Raw genomic sequence first — 20498 nt, 5'->3', positions numbered from 1 at the left:
TATCCCGTGTAAAAAAAAAATTTCCTGAAAAGTTCCGGAATAGTTCCTGGTCCGGAACGTTCCTATGATAAGACAATCCGGAACATCCCTGGAATACTTCTGCAATATTCTCGAAATAGTTTTGGAACATCCGTGGAACACTTCCGGAACATTTCCGGAAAATCTCCGGCAGATTTATAGAACATCACTGGAATACTTCCAGAATAAATTAGGAATACTTCCGGAACATCTCCGGTACACTCCTGGAATATTCCCGAAATACTTCTGGAACAAATCAGGAATAGTTACAAAATATATCGGGAATATGTTTAAAATATTCCTGGAAAAATCCTCGAATACTTCTGAAACATTTCCGGTAAACGTTTGGATTATGTTCCGGAAGTATTCCTAATTCATTTTCGAAGTATTCCAGCGATGTTTTATAAGTCTGTCGGAGATTTTCCGGAAATGTTCCGGAAGTGTTCCATGAATGATCCAGAACTATTTCGAGAACATTGCAAAAGTATTCCGGGGATGTTCCGGATTGTCTTATCATAGGAACGTTCCAGACCAGGAACTATTCCGGAACTTTTCAGGAAACTTTTTTTTACACGGGATTTGTTGGATAAAATTTACAATAGTAGATCGTAAAAATTACTAAATGAGAAGTATAGTCCACCGTTACTATTTTATTTAGTAAAAATTACAACAGTAAAATAGTAAAAACTCCTTCAATTTTCTTTCCATGTAGAGATAGAGTATTTTCGAATGCAGTCTAAATACTTATCATAATAAATTGACTATGAGTCAGAATAATATAAAACCTTGAAAAGGCACAACTCCAAGACCTTTCTAATGATACCAAATGTAACCATAAAACCCATTTTATCACATAAATACACTGGTTAAAAAATTTTTCTTATTCTCTTTAAAATATAAATAATAATAATAATAACAATAGTTTTTGATGTTTTAAACTATTTATATGACACATTTAATTTTCGATGCCTGAAGCTGTTTGACAAACAAAAAATACAGTAGAAAACAACAATTTTATATTTACCTAACTGTTACTGTCATCGTATTGCGCTTAGTTTCATTTATTTTATTATAATTAAACTGAAAAAGCGACAGGACTTCGTGAAAGCAGCAGGTAGTTTATATATAGTTGTGTTTTAACAATCTAGCTTGATTGTGAAAAATATATGCAATAAATGTGTCTTCAGTGAGACATCCTTTCCATTTGTATAAAAAAAAAAAAAAAAAAAAAACCTTCCAACGAAAGTCAAGATAATAAAAAAAAAAATAAAATATATCAGTAAGTCTTGTTAAATGTACTTAAAGAGCTTCGTACATTGGTAAAGTGACAGAATTCTTCCCGATTTTCTTTCACTTGATTTAAAGTGAACAAAGCATATATTTAAAGAGGAATTTAATCAAAGTTTTTGACAACGCGATCCTTAATAGCGATGAATTCCAGAAATTTTCTTCCCTTGCTACAATAGATAACTGGTATGCTATTGAGTAGTTGAAGAGAACTTTAAACTATTATCGGACTAAATTCGTTGCAGCTAAGATTTGAAGTATATTAAATAAAAATTTATCAAAGCACTTTATAAGAAATTAAAAATGTTCAATAATTTTTACAGGAAAATATTAGTTTAAAAAAAAGATTTACTGTAAGCCGAATGAAATAAAATGAGGCTAAGACATATATCGATGTTCGATAATAAGCAGCTTATTGTAAGCTTATCGAACTAGAACATACGACTGTCAATCCTTAACCCTTACTTTACTTTCTATACTATTCTACAGTGCAACAAAGTCATTTATAAAATGAAATTATGTTTATTTTCTGTTTCTGAATAAACGCAAGTGCGCTCTGGTCTTTATTAAACTTTTAATAATTTTCAATTAACTATTCTTTTTTCTTTTAATTATAAATTTTAATAGGAAGATTTTTGTAAATATGTAAATTCAATTTACGTAGCCTAGTAATTAATAAAAAAATTAAAAAACAGTACACGGAAAAAAGTAAACTGTAATAAATAACAGTCGATTTATAAGTAATGATCAACTGCTAAAAATTACCATTTCAAACAGTAAAATTGTGATTTTACTATTCACTTTATAATATTTATAATTTAACGGTTACAATTTACTCTTTACATGGAAGAGAATACTATTTCAAACAGTAATATTCGCTATGTAAATGTCTAAAATGTTAAAGGATAATAATTAACAATTCAGACTTTGATATTTATCATTTCGTGCCTAAAAAATGATCGCAATGATATGTAAAAAGTATAAAATAAAGTTAGTACATTTTTAATACAAGCAACGTCAATATTTACAAAGTAAAATGGTAAATTTTAAACGCAACGCTAAAAATTAAACTGTAATTATTGACTTGCTTGAACTGGTAAAATGTATATTTTTACTGTTTCAAATGCTAAATTCTCCCAGAGTGAGACCCCCTTCTCTTTCATCTGAGTTCCCCTTCTCCTTATAATATGGACTATATATTGAAATGGCAATTTTTACCGTTTGAAACTGTAATTTTCAAGATGAAAGAGTCGTTATTTACTACTAATCACTTATTTTGGATATTAAATTATAAATTGTGGCTTTTATACTTTCTACATTAAGTTCTGTAATATTTATATTTTTGCCACCCCGATGTTCGCTCTACTGTTTGAAACTTTAAAATTAACCGAAATCCGAGTGAATATCATAGTTTATTTTTTTCCGTGTAGATATACATAATTAAAAAATTACCTTGTATCTTGTGAAATGTTAATATTCTTTAAGATATAAGCTCATCCTGGTTACACTCATCGAGACCTTTCATTTGAATACCCACATCAATTTTTCATATATTTCATATATTATATATATGTATATATGAAAAATATATGAAAATGCATGTGGGTACTCAAATGAAAGCTCTTGATGAGTGTAACATCGGGATGAGCTTATATCTTTAGAAATTTCAATAATTAAAAAATTACTTTGTATCTAGTGAAATATTAACATTTTTAAAGTTATAAGCTCATCCTGATGTTATACTCATCGAGACCTTTCATTTGAGTACCCACATCAATTTTTCATATATTTCATATATTATATATATATATATATATATATATATATATATATATATATATATATATATATATATATATACTATATATATATATATATATATATATATATATACAGACTGTCCTAGAAGTAACTGACGCCATTGTAGCATTTGATAAAAAAAATAATTCTGAGACGAAAAGTCCTTAGCCATTTTTTAATCAGACGCATAGATAATTAATTATTAATTAAAATAATGTCCTTTTATGCGTTAGAGAGAGAGCACCAGTGTCCAGTCAAGTGCGTTCCAAACGAAGACGCTTGCACGTGTGAATGTGTAAGTAAATGTGTGTGACTACGTTAGCTATAGTAGCTAGTTAGTCATACAGTTAGTTGTGTCTTTGTTTGCCACATACTTTACTGGACACTGACGCTCTCTCTCTAACACATAAAGCGACGTTACTTTAATTAATAATTAATTATCTATGCGTCTAATTAAAAAATGGCTAAGGACTTTTCGTCTCAGAATTATTTTTTTCATTAGATGGTACAATGGCGTCCGTTACTTTTGGGACACCCTGTATATGAAAAATATATCAAAATGCATGTGATAATAACTCCGATTTTTAATAATCTTTGATTTATCTTACCGGGAATTAAAAAAAATATTTATTTGGTTTTTCCCACTGATTATCTTTTTTTGTTGAGAAATAAATTTTTATTTTTGACCTCGTCTGAACATTAGTCAGCAATTAGAACTAATATTTTTATATTATGTGATCATCACACAAGCTATATAATAAAAGACGAATTTTAGAGAGTGATTTACCATAACGTTGAGTGGAGTGATTAACACTAACATCTCATATTATTCAATCCCAAGAATCTTTAATAAGATTTTCGAAAACATAAAAAGTGATTACTATTTATTTATCTTATAAAATTTGTTTAATATTTTATTCATTTATTTAAATAAATTTTTTAGATGATTCGTGTTTTATTTTTGTTGACGTTGAGTTTGGTGGCAATCTACGAAGCAAATGCGTGCAGCTGTGTGTATAAATCTAATCAACAAAAATTCTGTGAATCTGACTTTGGTAATTATAATCTATTTTATCCATTAAGACATTCAATTTAATTTTAATAATAATATATAGTATATGAGGCATTCTCCGAGTAAAAATGAAATTATTATTTTTTACGGAGAAATAATAAATTTCGTTCGACCGCCGCACCACCGCTGCACGACCGCCGTTTGGCGGACTATTACGCCGCACGCTAAAAATTTACTCCCCCTAGCATCGCCGCACTACCGCTGCACCACCGCCGCACCAATGCTAAATCATACCTACAATTTCACAAAAAATGGTATCATAATTAATATATCACACAATAATTAATTAATAAATAATGCGACTAGAAATATCAATGTAAGACCTATTAATCAACCTCCTTTTAATCAAATGCCTAATATTAAAAAAAAAAATTTTTTTTAAATCAGGCCAAAGCACCGCGAAATTATTGATTATATCTATAGCTTCGTTCTCAAGATCACTAAGTAGTACCGTCCATGTACGCTTATACTTACCACATATTTAAAAGTAAAAACAAAAGCTTTACGCCCTAGCAACCGCTTTGTTTATTAATCATTACGTTTTTTGTGCGCTTTGAATAAACATCACAAAATCTTCTTATATTGATTAAATAGTTATTTTTTGATTATTAAACATCATGTCTAAGCGTAAGGCTGAGGATAATTCCCTCTTACAATCCTTCGAAAAAAAGTTACAAAAGTATCGTGATTTAATTGATCTTGAAAAAGCTAAGGCATCAACTAAATCTCCCGTTGATAACCTCTTATCTGAGGGTAATTATTTATATTTTGTTTTATTTAATTTTTTATCATTTTTGGGCAACAATTTTCTATTTTGAATTTGTTGTACCTATTTTGACTGGGTTAAGCTTTAAAATAGTAAAATTAGATTTTTATAATCTGATTTTATTTTGCATCAGGAATTTATTTATTTATTTCCTGGTCGCTTATCTTAACCTAGCTCTTATGCTCATTGCAGACTCAGATGATGACGACCGTCGTCAGAGTGTTTATTCTGACTCTGATCCTGAAACTGATTGTACACACGATCTTAAGGCGTCAGGCGAACTGCATGAGACGAAGGGTCCTGAAGTTCCCTCCCTGTCCAATTCCGTTCTCCAAATGCTGGGCAAGGATAAACGCCTTCACAAGGAAAAAACCTACAGCATTCATCCTGAATTGTCGGACTGTTGGAAAGCTATCATTTCATCAGGTTTAGATAAAAATGATAAGACGACAATTATTGATAAATATCCCAACAAGGGTAATTGTACTTTATCATCTCCTGTTTTAAACCCGGAGTTGCTGCCTCTTCTCCACAAGACGGCTAAATCTCGTGACAAATATCTATCAAATAACCAAGATTTGATTGGTCGTGGTTTAGTTTCTCTTGGTCAGGCAATTTGTAATATTTTTAATGATGAAGTTGAACCTGTCGATAAAACCCAGTTGTTACAACTTCTATGTGACTCCAGTGCTCTTTTTTGTGAGTCATTTCATCAGCTCTGTAAATCCAGACGCTCACAAATTTACCCCTGTGTGGATGACAAAAGAAAATCTGTCCTTGAAGATTCTATTACTGACGATTTTCTTTTAAGACAAGATCTTGGCAAGCGCATTAAAAATTCGGTTGCCGTGGAAAAAACAGGGTTATCTATTAAACCCCAACCTCCAAAAAAGGATTTTCCAACTACACGGACTTCTTTAAACTGGAAGGGCCCGTCTGGCCCTCGAGCAAACTTCAATCAGACGGGCTACCAGCGTCCTCCGTTTGCCAAGCCAACGTACCCAAACAAACAAAACAATCAAATTGCAACTCGATCCCGGGCTCGGAACCAAACGAATCAGGCCCAACATCCTCCAGCTTCAACTCAAAAGTAGAGGTGAGAGTTATTGCTGGTCGTTTAAAATATTTTTTACACGCTTGGTCTAGCATAACCTCTGACGCGTTTATTTTAGAAACAATTTCTGGGTATAAAATTCCTTTTTCTTCGACACCAACTCAATCTTTTATTCCCACAAATGATAATTTTTCTAATAATGATAAAATTAAAATGCAGGAAGCCATTAATGACCTTCTGTCTATTGGTGCTATTCAAGAATGTACAGAAAAAAATGGGCAATTTTTATCGGGTATTTTTCTTGTTCCTAAGAAAAATGGGAAAATGAGATTTATTCTGAATTTAAAAAATTTAAATCAATTCACTGACACTTCTCATTTTAAAATGGAAGATTTCCGTACGGTTCTCAAACTGATGTCAGAAGGATGTTTCATGGCTAGCTTTGACCTACAGGATGCTTATCTCATGATTCCAATCCATAAAAACTACTGGAAATATTTAAGATTTATTTGGAATAATCATCTCTACGAGTTTATCTGTTTACCTTTCGGTTTAAGCACTGCTCCGTTGATTCTTACAAAAATTTGCAAGCCAATCGTTAGTTTTTTACGTTCTTTGGGCTGGTTATCAGTAGTTTATTTGGATGATTGGTTGTTAGTAGCAACTTCTGCGGCTTTATGTGCGCAAAATATTAAAGTCACGCGAGAACTTTTAGAATCTTTGGGATTTTTAATTAATGAGAAGAAAAGTAACTTCATTCCTTCTACTTCTTGTAAATTTCTCGGTTTTATTTTCAATTCAGTTAACATGACAATGGAGCTCACAGAAGAGAAAAGAATTAATCTTTATGATTTAATTTTAAAATTTAAAAATCTTTCATACTGCTCGATTAGAGAATTTTCTCAATTTGTTGGTAACATTACAGCAGCTTGTCCAGCGGTTAATTATGGTTGGCTCCATTCAAAGAAATTTGAAAGACACCGTTACCTCGAATTATTAAAATTTAATTATAATTACGATTGTATCATGCAATTACCACTTCATTTAATCAGTGAATTTGATTGGTGGTTAAATAATATCAATTCGTCGAAAAATCCTATTAGAAATTCAAGATTCTCAAAGATTATTTTTTCTGATGCTTCATCTACTGGCTGGGGAGCTTTTTGTGAAGGTCAAGTAATTTATGGTCATTGGAATTACCATGAAAAACAATTTCATATTAATTATCTTGAGCTTTTAGCTGTTTTTAATGGTCTGAAGACTTTTGTTTTTAATTTATCTAACTGTGAAATTTTGCTCCGAGTTGATAATTCTACGGCTATCGCTTATATTAATAAAATGAGCGGTACTAAATACGAGTACCTGAATGATTTAACCTTTAAAATTTGGAGTTGGTGCGAGTAGGAATATTTGGCTGTTTGCGTCATACATCCCATCTAAAGAAAATGTGGACGCGGATGAAGCTTCAAGAATTAGTAATATTGATACAGAATGGGAGTTATCACTTTCTGCTTACCAAGAAATTGTTTCTCTTTTTAACAAACCGGAAATTGATTTATTTGCATCAAATCTTAATAAAAAATGCAAGAAATATTGTTCCTGGCATCGTGATCCGCTAGCGTTTTGTATTGACGCGTTCACTATTGACTGGAACAATTTTTATTTCTTTGCTTTTCCTCCTTTTCTTTAATTTTGAAAACATTAAAGAAAATTCAAACAGAACCAGGCTTGTGGTATTTTAGTAGTTCCTAATTGGTGTGGTCAGCCATGGTATCCCTTATGGCTTTCATTACTTGACTCACAGCCAATTATTTTTCAACCTGATGTTAACCTTCTACGATCTCCTTGTAGACAAGTACAACATCCTCTTGCCCAAAAGATGTCACTGATGGCTGCACGATTATCCGCCAGGCCTTCAAGGAACGAGGTGTGACTGAGGACGCAGTTGATTTACTTATCAATTCTATTTCCCATTCAACCCTACATCAATACTCTAAACCAATCGGTGATTGGGTTATTTTTGTTATTCAAGGAATATTAAAATTTTTAAGCCGCAAGACGAAGACATTATTCATTTTTAACGGATAAATTTAATAATGGTGCTAATTACAGCACACTCAACACTGCTCGTTCAGCTTTATCTTTAATTTGTGTTACTGAAATTGGTAAAAATCCTTTAATTTCTCGCCTTTTAAAAGGCGCTTACAATTTAAAACCAGCTAAGCCTCGCTACGATCGAGTTTTTAGCCTAGATCCTGTGTTAGAGAAATTAGAATTATTAAGCCCTTTAAATGATCTTGATTTACCTGCTCTTACTACAAAATTAGCTGTTTTGTTGGCGTTAATTACTGCTCATCGTATTCAAACTATTGCATCTATTAAAAGGTGTAATATTTTGAAGAGAGGTAATAATTATGAAATAGAAATATCTGATAAGATTAAGACTTCTAGACGAGGTGTCTCTCAACCTCTCTTACTTTTACCAAAATTTTTACAAAATTCAAAACTTTGTATTGTTTTAACTTTAGAAAAATATTTAGAAAAACTTCTGATTTAATTGTTAATCCAAATAAATTATTTATTACTACTGTTAAACCTTTTAAAGAAGCGTCGAAAGATACTGTAAGTAGGTGGATTCGTTCTTTTTTACAAAGCTGTGTAGGTAATGACTTTACGTCTCATAGTTTGAGACATGCATCTACCTCTACTGCTTTTAAAAAAGGCGTTAACCTAGATATTATTAAAAACTTAGCTGGCTGGTCGGATAAATCAAAGACTTTTGAGAAATTTTATAACCGACCAATTATTCCTGATAAAAATACTTTTGCTGAGACAATTTTATCATAATTGTATTTTGTTCCTCTATGTGTGTTCATTAAAATTTAAAAAAAAAAAAAAAAATGTAAACTGTTTTGAATTTAGTTCTATTTTATTTAAATTATGTTCACTGTAGCTCTGAACATCTACTTAGTGATCTTGAGAACGAAGCTATAGATATAATTGTAAGATCGAGCGAGCCTGGCGAAGCCAGGCGAAGCTCGATATTAATTATATCTATAGCTTCGTTCGAAGAGATCACTCCCTCCCTGCTTCGTTCATAATTTTATTCTTTTCCCTCCCTGCGATCTCTTCTTTATTTAATCTTAGCTAAACTATATGATTAATAAACAAAGCGGTTGCTAGGGCGTAAAGCTTTTGTTTTTACTTTTAAATATGTGGTAAGTATAAGCGTACATGGACGGTACTACTTAGTGATCTCTTCGAACGAAGCTATAGATATAATTAATATCGAGCTTCGCCTGGCTTCGCCAGGCTCGCTCGATCTTACAATTTTTTTAGTCGTATTGTTGATGTAGATTTTTAATTTCGTCCTCGGGTTGCACAGAAGCGGTACGCCTATCGAAATACTCTGAAAGAATTTTAAAAATTGAACTGTGATGAGATTCGAACCTGGATCGTCTGCATGGAAGTCTCGAGAATTGCCAACTGCGCTGCAAGCCATAGTTAACTAAAAAAATTTAGTTAAGCTATTTGAATGATCAACAAATATTTTATTTCAATGTATATACCATCAAACAGCGGTACGGTGCGGCGGTGGTGCAGCGGTGGTGCGGCGGTCGAACGAAATTTATTATTTTTTCGTAAAAATTAATAATTTTATTTTTACCCGGGCGCGTCACAGCTGTGGTGTGGCGGTGGTGCAGCGGTGGTGCGGCGAATAGAAATTTATTTACTTGTCACGGCGCTGGTGCGGCGGTAGTGCGGCGAATAGATAAATTCTTTACTTGTCACGGCGGTGGTGCGGCGGTGATGCGGCACTTGTAAAATAATCAAAATTGTCACGGCTGTAGTGCAACAGTGGTGCGGCGCTTAAAAAGCCGTGCAGCGGTGTTGCGGCGGTGGTGCGGCGGAATTCTGTTTTTACTCGGGTCCATAGTGACTGGTGGGACATTTGACTCTGGAATTCCATCAATTATAAGCTATTATAATTATGTGACTGAAACTTATATTATAGTAAAATTTATCTTATAATATAGAAGAATAACTAATTAACAATATCCCTTTGTCAAAAACCTCCATTACTTTTTAAGTTTCTCGTAATTATCATTTGACTGAGTATGACTGGTGGGACTAAGAACAAATCCTTCTCTCTTACCAAAGGTATACTTAAATTCCAATTTCAGTTCGTCCACTAAACTTTTAAAAAATACTTCTCTCTCAATACAAAATTAATCCTACAAACATTGAATATTATGAAGAATTAGACTGATTACCTACGTAGAAACAATTAAAAAAATTTGTTTTTATTGTGACTGGTGGGACAGGCATTTGTGACTGGTGAAACAAGTACTAAATGTCTACATCAAGTTGTTTATTAAAAAGACTTTTATATTACTTCAACCTTAGAAACATTGTTGTTTATATATTTAACTATAAATTATTTAGGATAATTAGAAAAAAACTAATTAAAAAACACAAATAAAGGATTAAGCATGCTGACAACACGATCTTGATAAACTTAGGTGTTAATTAATAACGAACATAAACAAAATTTGTTCTTAAAACTATAATAATAAATATGTTAGTTAATAACAAACATAAAATGAATTTGTTCTTAAAACTATTAAAACAACATTTAATCCGGATACAAGTTAGTACGGCTGAAAAATTACTAGGAGAGAAAAATTGATTTTCTTATTGATTAAAAAGAAATTTTCTTTACAAATTAGAAAAATGTAAACTTTTAATACTAAATTAGGACTAACTTATAATGAATTAGAGAAATTTTTATATTTTAATCATTTTCCCATTTCACATGGAATGCCCCATACATAAATAAAAAAACTTAGTTTGACATTTTATTTTTACAGTAATTAAAATGAAGATTGAGGATTTTCAAACAAACGAGCAATCACTGTATAAAACGTATCAAGTTAATATATTAGAAACTTATAAGGTAATTCAAAATTTTATTTTATCGATTAAACTTTAATGAAATTTACAATTATGATTGAGTGGATTTTTATTCAATGTGGTATAATTTTTTAAGGCTTCTGATGATGCAAAATCTGCGCTTAAAAATCGACTTTTGGTAACCTATTCCGAATCTGCAATCTGTGGACTCATGTTTAAGCGAGATGACGTTGCTGTTGTTAGTGGGCTTATAATGAATGGACAACCACGCAGCAGTATCTGTTATATGAATATACATGACGCAGAAAAAATAGCAGCTGAAGAGACCAATCTTCGTGAAAATTATATTAAATCTTGCGTTTAAAGTAGCATAAGTCTAAATTACTTACTAAAATAATTGTATAAACTGATGAGTGCTGGAAATATTTTTTATGAGTATGATAATGAAATAGACTTGACTTAGATCAAGAATATAAGAACATTTGTTGATGTTATTGTAAAATCTATATATTAATATAATGATTAATGTAAATTTAATTTTATATATCACCTGAAATATTGGAAATCAATAATCTTATTACTGTGTGTGTATTGTAGTACATGTGTACAAGTTTCCATATTATTGTGCAATTATTGTAAAGGAACTCTGTAATTGGCTTAAAGCTGTTGAGTTCATTATTCTATAAATAAATAAATAAAATATTCTTCTCAAAATTAATAAATTTTTTTATTAAAAAGGTAAATCTTCAGTACTTTTTATTATACTATGAATTTATTCAGTTTTTTTTTCATTTTTTTACTTATAAGAACATTATCACTGTCAAAGTTCGATTTAATGTGGAAAAACGCTTGGATCATCAAAATAATAAAAAAATTTTTCTTTCTTTATTATTTAAGAACATGTAGTACAGTCTAATGTCGGTAATTGAGTCTGGACCAGTGACAACAAATGCCAATTGAATATATCGGTTTGTTTATTTGAAACGCATGTAAAATCCACTGAAGGAGGTTTTTAGACTGACTGTAAATACTCTAAACACTGGTTAAAAAAATTAAACTAGATAATTTACTTTTGGCACTCTCTTAAGGCCTACATCAAAGAATAGTAAATGAAATTTTTTGTTGATAATTAGTTTTCTACTGTAACCTAGCTGGATTTTAATAATTCTGGCTTATAAGTAATCTAAACTAAAATAAAGAATAACCAAAAAATTAAATCAATCTCTCCGATTATATTGGTTGTACGTTTATTAGTAATTTCTTTATAGTAAAGTTTATTTAGTTGAATATATGATGGGTCCTGAGATAAGGCAGTTTTATGCGCGAACACTACCTAATTATTTATCATTTAGTTATTTTTTGTCAACTATTAAATTTAAAAATAAAAGAATCAATTTATGAAGGACTATTATTGACGTACTCCTCACAAGTTTAATGATTTTTTATTCAATAATTAGTCAAAAAGCGTCTCAGTATCTTGTTCAAAATTAAAATATACTCTGTCCGACATGTTCTAAATAACATTTATTACAGTCTAAAAATCTACAAATCTACTACAGCTCGAAGGGCTCAAAAGCATAGAACAGCTCCGTTTTGAGCTCGAAGAGCTCAAAATCACACAAAAATAATATTTTTGAGCTCAAAAAGTAATAATACTTAATTTCAAAGCTCAAAGTTGGAAATTATTTTTTACATTAGATTCACTTGAACCTCCTTAATTGTTTTAAAAAAATTAAATTTAAGAATATAAAAAAAAGCCAAAAAAAACTTGGATAATTATTCTAATGAAATATAATTCATTATAAAGATTATATTTGACAAAAATGTATTATTACACGGAGAGAAAAATATGGAAATCATTCCTATAATTTTAATGAAATGTTTTCCTATACCATTTTAGGAGCGATTACTTAAATTATGGGAATTGTACCCATAATTTTTGGGAAATGTTACTATAATTATGGGAATGGTTCCTGTAATTATAGGAACGATACCTATAATTATAACTGTAATATCGGCATGATTCTCATAATATATAGGAATGGTTCCCATAATATATAGGAATTGTTCCCATAATACATAGAAATGGTTCCCATAATATATAGGAATGGTCCCAATAATATATAGGAGTAGTTTCTATAATATTATAGGAACCATTCCTATAATATTATGGGAACCATTCCTATAATATTATAGGAACCATTCCCATAATATAGTGATGATGCCTAATAATATTGAGATATTTATCATTACAACTCAAGTTATTTGTGACTTCGATGACCACTTTGAAGCATTTGAAATTATTAGTAATTTCGATAATTTTACTTGCCTCCCAATAACATCATTTGAAATATGTAAAATAAGTAATATTGTTCATATAAATAATAAAAGTTACATACCCAAAAGGTGGATTTAATAAATATTCAACGTATGCATTGTAAATAAATAATTTGTTTTAAAAATAAAATGAAATTGTAAAAATAAACAATGAATTTCCATATCTACCTTGCTTCTCTAATTGTCTAGTGAGAAAATATCCCTTTTATTAGAGAAACTTTAGAATTGCTACAATATTTTTAAATATTATCTAACACAATAATAACTGAGTTAGAATAAACAATTTAAGATTAAGTACACACGTGAATAAAAATTATGAAAAAGAAATTTTTTCACTCTAGTGAAAAATCAATTTTTATTTACAAAAAAAATTTATTAGCAAAAAAATATAGAATAATTACTATATATTTTTTATGTGATTGCTCCATTATTATGAACATAAACATTTTTCTATTATTATGTTCGTCATTCCCATAATATCATAGGAACCATTCACATAATATATTGAAGCTATTCCATTATTGTACAGGAATGTTTCCAATAAATTATGGGTATGGTTCTCATAATGAGCATAGGATTGATACCTATAATGATCATTTTATTATAGGAATCATTCCCATAATTTTTGAAGAGGTTCCTATAAATTTCTCTCCGTGTATATATAAGTACACGGAAAAAAAAATTTCGTTCTGGTAACGTAACTGTAGAGTTGCCACAACTATACACAGTTTACTGTTCGTTGTAGAGTTACAGTAACAAAATGTTATTTAGTTCTGATAACTCAATTTTGTTGAGCTCTCAGAGCTCTACGGGATTGTTCTCAGAGCTCTACGGGATTGTTCTCAGAGCTCTACGGGATTGTTCTCAGAGCCCAAACGGTATAGTTGGGAGCGCTCTACATTGCGCAGTAGTGGAGAGCGCTGACATATTTCATAACCTTTTAAAATGCCAATCATAATTATTTTGTTACTAATCTATATTATTAAAAATATATGAGGACAATTAAGTTCCCAATTTATTTATTTAAGGAAATAGGTTTTTTTTTTGTCAAATTGAATTTCGTTAGAACAGTTTTGTATTTATGGTTTTTCAAGGTTCATTTGCAGTGACTGTTAGTTTAATTTATTAGTTGAATATATTGTGATAAGTGATAACTGATAAGTTATCGGAATACATTAAAAAGACCTCATTTAACACAAGATAAAATTTGTTTTCGTTTATTTATCTTTTCTCGTGCATATACGGTAGATAGATAGATAGATAAAAAATTTATTTGGCTCTGGAACCTAAGCTCCCTCAAAGCCATCAATATTTAAATTACATTGGTTTACATAGGTTACAAGATTACTTAACTAATTAGAGGTTTACAATTAGATTTAATTTCAAATGTTATAAAATCCAAATAGATTATTTAATACAAACAAATAACTTAATTTAAAGTCATAATAATTCTACAAGAAAAAATATTTAAATACGATCCAAAATAAAGATTGCAATTGTTAATTGTCATGTTCAAAAAAGTGATTGAAGCAAGCATTTTTAAATTCAACCAAATTATCTACAGCCACAGTCTCAGCTGGCAGTGCATTCCAGATACATATGCCATGAATTAAGAATGAATTATCATACATGACACAATTAGCCTGCGGTATACGAAGATAGTCTTGTCGAATATCACCTCTACGCAGTGCTACAGGCAAAAAGTCTAGTTTTTTAATCACGGTAGTGATTTTATGTCCCATATTTATTGATATAATTAAGAAAATAAGATAATTTTGTGACGACCATATTTTTATTTTACAAATAATTTTTATTTGTAATATAAGTTCTATTTTTATTTTATTTCTATTATAATACTATTCTTATTTGTCATATACAATTATTGTTGGCAATATAAATTCATTCTGCTGCATGTATTTATTAAATTATCAATGCTAAATCGTAAAAAAAAATTATTAAGCAGACTTCCAAAAATTTGTTATAGTCTCAGAACGATCCTGTAGAGTTGTAAGAGGTAAATAACGTTTAGCTCTCAGAGCTCAACGATGTAGTATACACTGATAGAAGGATTTATTTGTACACGGAAAAAAATTTCTGGGAAAATTTACGATACAACTATTGTAAACCTGGACTATACTTTTTTATTACTATTAATTTTCAAATATTTTAGAAGAAAATTTACTATTTATTCATGAAATTTTACAATTTACGATTAGAAAAAATACGATATTACTATTGTAAAAAGTAAGAATTAAAATTGTCCAGTGCTGCCTCTGTATCTTTCCAATAGAACTATAACAAATTTTACAATAGTTGAATTGGAATGTTTGTCAATTAGTGTGAGCGATGACCGTGCACAGCGCTAGACTCCGAGTTTATGTAAATGTTGAAGGACACGAATATTAGTTTACCTCAGATAGCATAGAGGGAGAGTCTCTGGCTGCCAACAAAGAGTTCTGGGTTCGATTCCCGGATAGGACGAAAATTCCGATTTCTTTTTTCGGTTACTGTATTGGTACCAATTAGTCCAACCTCCTATCTCTCTCCCTCCCTAAAATTTCTTTTAAAAAAAACGATTGTCAATTTTTACAATAGTTGAATTGTAAAGTTTATAAATACATATTGTATAATTTGCTCTATATTATTCGACTTAGTAGATCGTAAAAATTACTAAATGAGAAGTACAGTCCACCGTTACTATTTAATTTAATAAAAATTGCGATAGTGAAATAGTAAAAATTCCTTCAATTTTTTTTCCGTGTATTAAATAATATTTTTTAATAGTTAACAAATCATTTATTAGAGACCACTTTTTAGTATTAAACAAATATTTCTTAGTATTTAAAATGATTTGTTTGTATTTAATAAATCTGATATTCATTTATTAAATATTAATAAATCTTTTTAAATGCTAAGAAATATTTGTTAAGGACTAAAAAGTGATCACTAATAAATGATTTGTTAAACATTAACAAATATTTTTAACTATAAACAAATCCTTCTATCAGTGTAGAGTATAGAGTTGCAGGAGCCAAACGGTATTGTTACTATAAGAATACGTTAACCTACTGGAACTTTTTACAACTAACTAACTACTATAGAGTTCCTATAGCAAAATTTTTTTCTCCGTGCACGTTATAAATGTGACGGAAAATTTCTCGACTTTGAAATATTGACTAAATCACTATTTAAAACGTTTTGTGATGCGAGAGCTGCAATAAAATTGATTAAAAGAAAAAAAAATATTTATTTGGTTTTTTCCACTAATTATCCTTGTTTGTATAAAAATAAATTTTAATCTTTGACCTCTTCTGAACATAAGTCTGCAATTAGAACTAATATCTCTATATTACGTAATCATTACACAAGCTAATAAAAGCGGAGACTTAAAGAGTAATTTATCATAACGTTGAGTGGATTTATTTACTCTAACATCTAATATTTTTTAATCCCCAGAAAGTTTAACAAGATTTTCAAAAAAATAAAAAGTGATTATAATTTATTAATCCCATAAAATTTATTTATTACTTTATTAATTTATTTAAATAAATTCTTCAAACCTTTTTAGATGATTCGTTTTTTGTTCTTGTTGACATTGAGTTTGGTGGCAATCTACGAAGCTAGTGCGTGCAGCTGTGCGGCTTTTTCTCTTCAACATTTATTTTGTGAATCTGACTTTGGTAATTATAATCTATTTTATCCATTAAAAAATTCAATCTAATGTTATAAATAAATAAGAAAAAATAGTTTGATATTTAATTTATTTGACTAGTTATTAAAATGAAGATTGAGGATATTCCAAAAAATGAGGAATCATTATATTTAATTTATAAAGTTGATGTATTAGAAACTTACAAGGTAATTTATAATTTTATTTTATGGATTAAATTTAAATGAAATTTATAATTATAATTCAGTGCAATTTTATTTAATCCGGTGTAATTTTTGTAGGCTTCTGATGCTGCAAAATCTGCTCTTAAAAATCGACTTGTGGCAACTAATCCCGAATCTGGAATTTGTGGACTTATATATCAGCAAGGTGACGTCGTTGTTGTTGGCGGGATTGTAATGAATGGACTACCACACATTAGTGTCTGTGAATTGCATATAAAAAACGCAGAAAAAATAGCAGCTGAGGAGACTAATCTTCGTGAAAATTTTATTAAATCTTGCGTTTCAGTTGCTTGAGTCTAAATTATTTACTACAATATTCTTCTTAAATACTTTTTATGATACTATGATTTTATTGGAATTTTTTTTCACTTTTTCACACGGAAAAAAGTAAACTGTAATAAATAACAGTCGATTTATAATAAGTAATGATCAACTGCTAAAAATTATCATTTCAAACAGAAAAATCGTGATTTTACTATTTACTATATAATATTTACTATTTAAACGTTACAATTTACTCTTTACATGGAAAAAAATACTATTTCAAACAGTAATATTCGCTATGTAAATGTCTAATATGTTAAAGTATAATAATTAAGAATTAAGACTTTGATATTTATCATTTGGTACCTAAAAACGATCGCAATGATATGTAAAAAGTATAAAATAAAGTTAGTAAATTTCTAATACAAGCAACGTCAATATTTACAAAGTAAAATGGTAGATTTTAAACGCAACGATAAAAATCAAACTGTAATTATTGACGTGCTTAGACTGGTAAAATGTATATTTTAAAAGTATAATTTTTACTGTTTGAAATGTTAAATTCTCCCAGAGTGAGACCCCCTTCTCTTTCATCTGAGTTCCCCTTCTCATCATAATATGGACTATATATTGAAATGGCAATTTTTACTGTTTGAAACTGTAATGTTTTTAGTAGATTTCATGGAAATCTAACTATTGCAATGGTCCTCATGACAAAACTTTTGAAAAATTTTGCTATATTCCGACTTAATTCGACGAGCTGAGTCAGAAAATACATATGGTTCAAAAGTTTATATATGTATGTATATATATATATACATATATACATATATATATACGATATATATATATATATATATATATATATATATATATATATATATATATATATATATATATATATATATATATACGATATAACGCGGCTTGTCACCACGATAGCGTCGTCAATTTACAATGGATCTTTACCAAACTCAACATACTTATTCTACAGATAGATACTGAAGTATCTATCTACGATAGAATGAATTTTTGGATTTTTACACTTATTATGAAATCTACTTCCATTTCGACTGCCGAATGGTCTTTTTTAAGATGAAACAGTCGTTATTTACTATAGTGACAGTTACTAATTACTTATTTTGGATATTAAATTATAAATTGTAGCTTTTATACTTTCTACATTAAGTTCTGTAATATTTATGTTTTTGCCACCCCGATGTCCGCTTTACTGTTTGAAACTATAAAAATTAACCGGAATCCGAGTGAATATTACAGTTTACTTTTTTCCGTGTATCAAATGATATTGTTGTTCCTCGTTATTTTCAATAAAGGAATTATAAATTAAACCAGAAATAAATTTATCGAGCTCTCTTATTTTTAACAATTAACATTAAGAACATATAGTACAGTCTAATGTCGGTAATTGAGTCTGGACCAGTGACAACAAATGCCAATTGAATATATCGGTTTGTTTATTTGAAACACATGTAAAATTCACTGAAGGAGGTTATCAGACTCACTGTAAATACTCTAAACACTGGTTAAAAAGATTAAACTAGATAATTTACTTTTGGCACTCTCTTAAGGCCTACATCAAAGAATAGTAAATGAAATTTTTTGTTGATAATTAGTTTTCTACTGTAACCTAGCTAGATTTTAATAATTCTGGCTTTTAAGTAATCTAAACTAAAATAAAGAATAACCAAAAAATTAAATCAATCTCTCCGATTATATTGGTTGTACGTTTATTAGTAATTTCTTTATAGTAAAGTTTATTTAGTTGAATATGTGATGGGTCCTGAGATAAGGCAGTTTTATGCGCAAACACTACCTAATTATTTATCATTTAGTTATTTTTTGTCAACTATTAAATTCAAAAATAAAAGAATCAATTTACGAAGGACTATTATTGACGTACTCCTCACAAGTTTAATGATTTTTTATTCAATAATTCCTTGGTCAAAAAGCGACCCAGTTTGTTCAAAATTTAAATATTCCCTGTCCTACATATTCTTAAAAACATGTAAAACAGTGTTTGACTTTTCACGAAATTCAAATTTATTCATTCAAGCTATTGCGATTTAAAAATTTAAAAAATAGTTTTCTATGAAACTTTCATGAGATTTTTGAGCTCGAAGAGCTCAAAAACATCATAAGTGCAATTTTAAGCGCCTATAGGTATGAAATTAGCAAGAAGTTGCAGGGATGGCTTTCAGAGTCAACCATTTTCTTAGTTTTCTTCTTTTAATAAAAAATTTCAATATGAAATATTTTATTGATAAAAATGTATTATTGTATACTAATTGCATTATAAATGTGATGGAAAATTTCTCAACTAAGAAATGTTGCATAAATCATTATTTTATAGTTATTTTTGATACATATGCGCAAAGGGAGGGATTTTGACGGCTTGAAGTGACGTAACAAGTTCGAGGCTTTGGGCGCATTATTATCAAGACCGAGAAAGAAAAATTTCTTGACTGGAGAACAAAATTCTTGACTCAAGAAAATTTGTTGGGTGCCTGAAGGAAGACCGAAGTTGTGTTGGCCGAAGTTAAAATTTTTCGAAAAATTCTATTCTTGGTGCAAGTCATTTTTTCTTAATTCAGATCATAAATACTTGATACAATAAATTTTTATATTTGATCAAGATTTTTAGATACTTTAGGGAAGCAGCGCCACCTACTTCAGCTAAGAAAAAAATTTTCTCACCTTGAGAAAATTTTTTTCGAGAATATTTGATACCCATTTTATATTATTTTACCGTGCAATTATACATATTGAATGAAAAAAATGATGAAATATTATTTGATCTTCCCAATTGACATGTTAATCAATAAAAATATTTATGAAAATTAACTTCTATCTTTATATTTAATCCGAACAAAAACAGTTTCACTGTAAAAATATCGCGCCATGTCCACGTTCATAAGAATATTAAGAAAAAAAAAATTTTTTTTCTTTACAAGAAGATACAAAATAAAAAAAATAAAAAAATCCAAGTAACCGATATGATTGTTTATGATTTACGGAAATTTAAAAAAATCTTATTGTAAATTTAAAAATTAAAAAAAAAATTTTAGAACGTA

At 29.3% G+C, this 20498-nt stretch overlaps 2 protein-coding genes across 2 annotated transcripts; both read left to right on the top strand.

Annotated features, from left to right (window-relative positions):
- The first annotated feature begins 3869 nt into the window (after positions 1-3869).
- LOC123270756 (tissue inhibitor of metalloproteinase-like) lies at positions 3870-11285 on the top strand. The gene is made up of 4 exons (XM_044736905.1): positions 3870-3978; positions 4049-4160; positions 10869-10954; positions 11048-11285. Exons 2-4 carry the CDS (start codon positions 4049-4051, stop codon positions 11273-11275), a joined length of 426 nt encoding a protein of 141 aa, XP_044592840.1. The 5' UTR covers positions 3870-3978; the 3' UTR covers positions 11276-11285.
- Positions 11286-16590: 5305 nt separating this feature from the next.
- Positions 16591-17465, top strand: LOC123270755 (tissue inhibitor of metalloproteinase-like). Its single transcript, XM_044736904.1, has 4 exons — positions 16591-16736; positions 16817-16928; positions 17021-17106; positions 17200-17465. The coding sequence occupies exons 2-4, from the start codon at positions 16817-16819 to the stop codon at positions 17434-17436; spliced, it is 435 nt and encodes a 144-aa protein (XP_044592839.1). The 5' UTR covers positions 16591-16736; the 3' UTR covers positions 17437-17465.
- Positions 17466-20498: the final 3033 nt, after the last annotated feature.

The sequence above is a fragment of the Cotesia glomerata genome, linkage group LG8, assembly GCF_020080835.1.
Source record: "Cotesia glomerata isolate CgM1 linkage group LG8, MPM_Cglom_v2.3, whole genome shotgun sequence".
In the NCBI taxonomy this organism is placed as follows: Eukaryota; Metazoa; Arthropoda; class Insecta; order Hymenoptera; family Braconidae; genus Cotesia; species Cotesia glomerata.
This window is presented reverse-complemented; position numbering and strand designations above follow the sequence as displayed.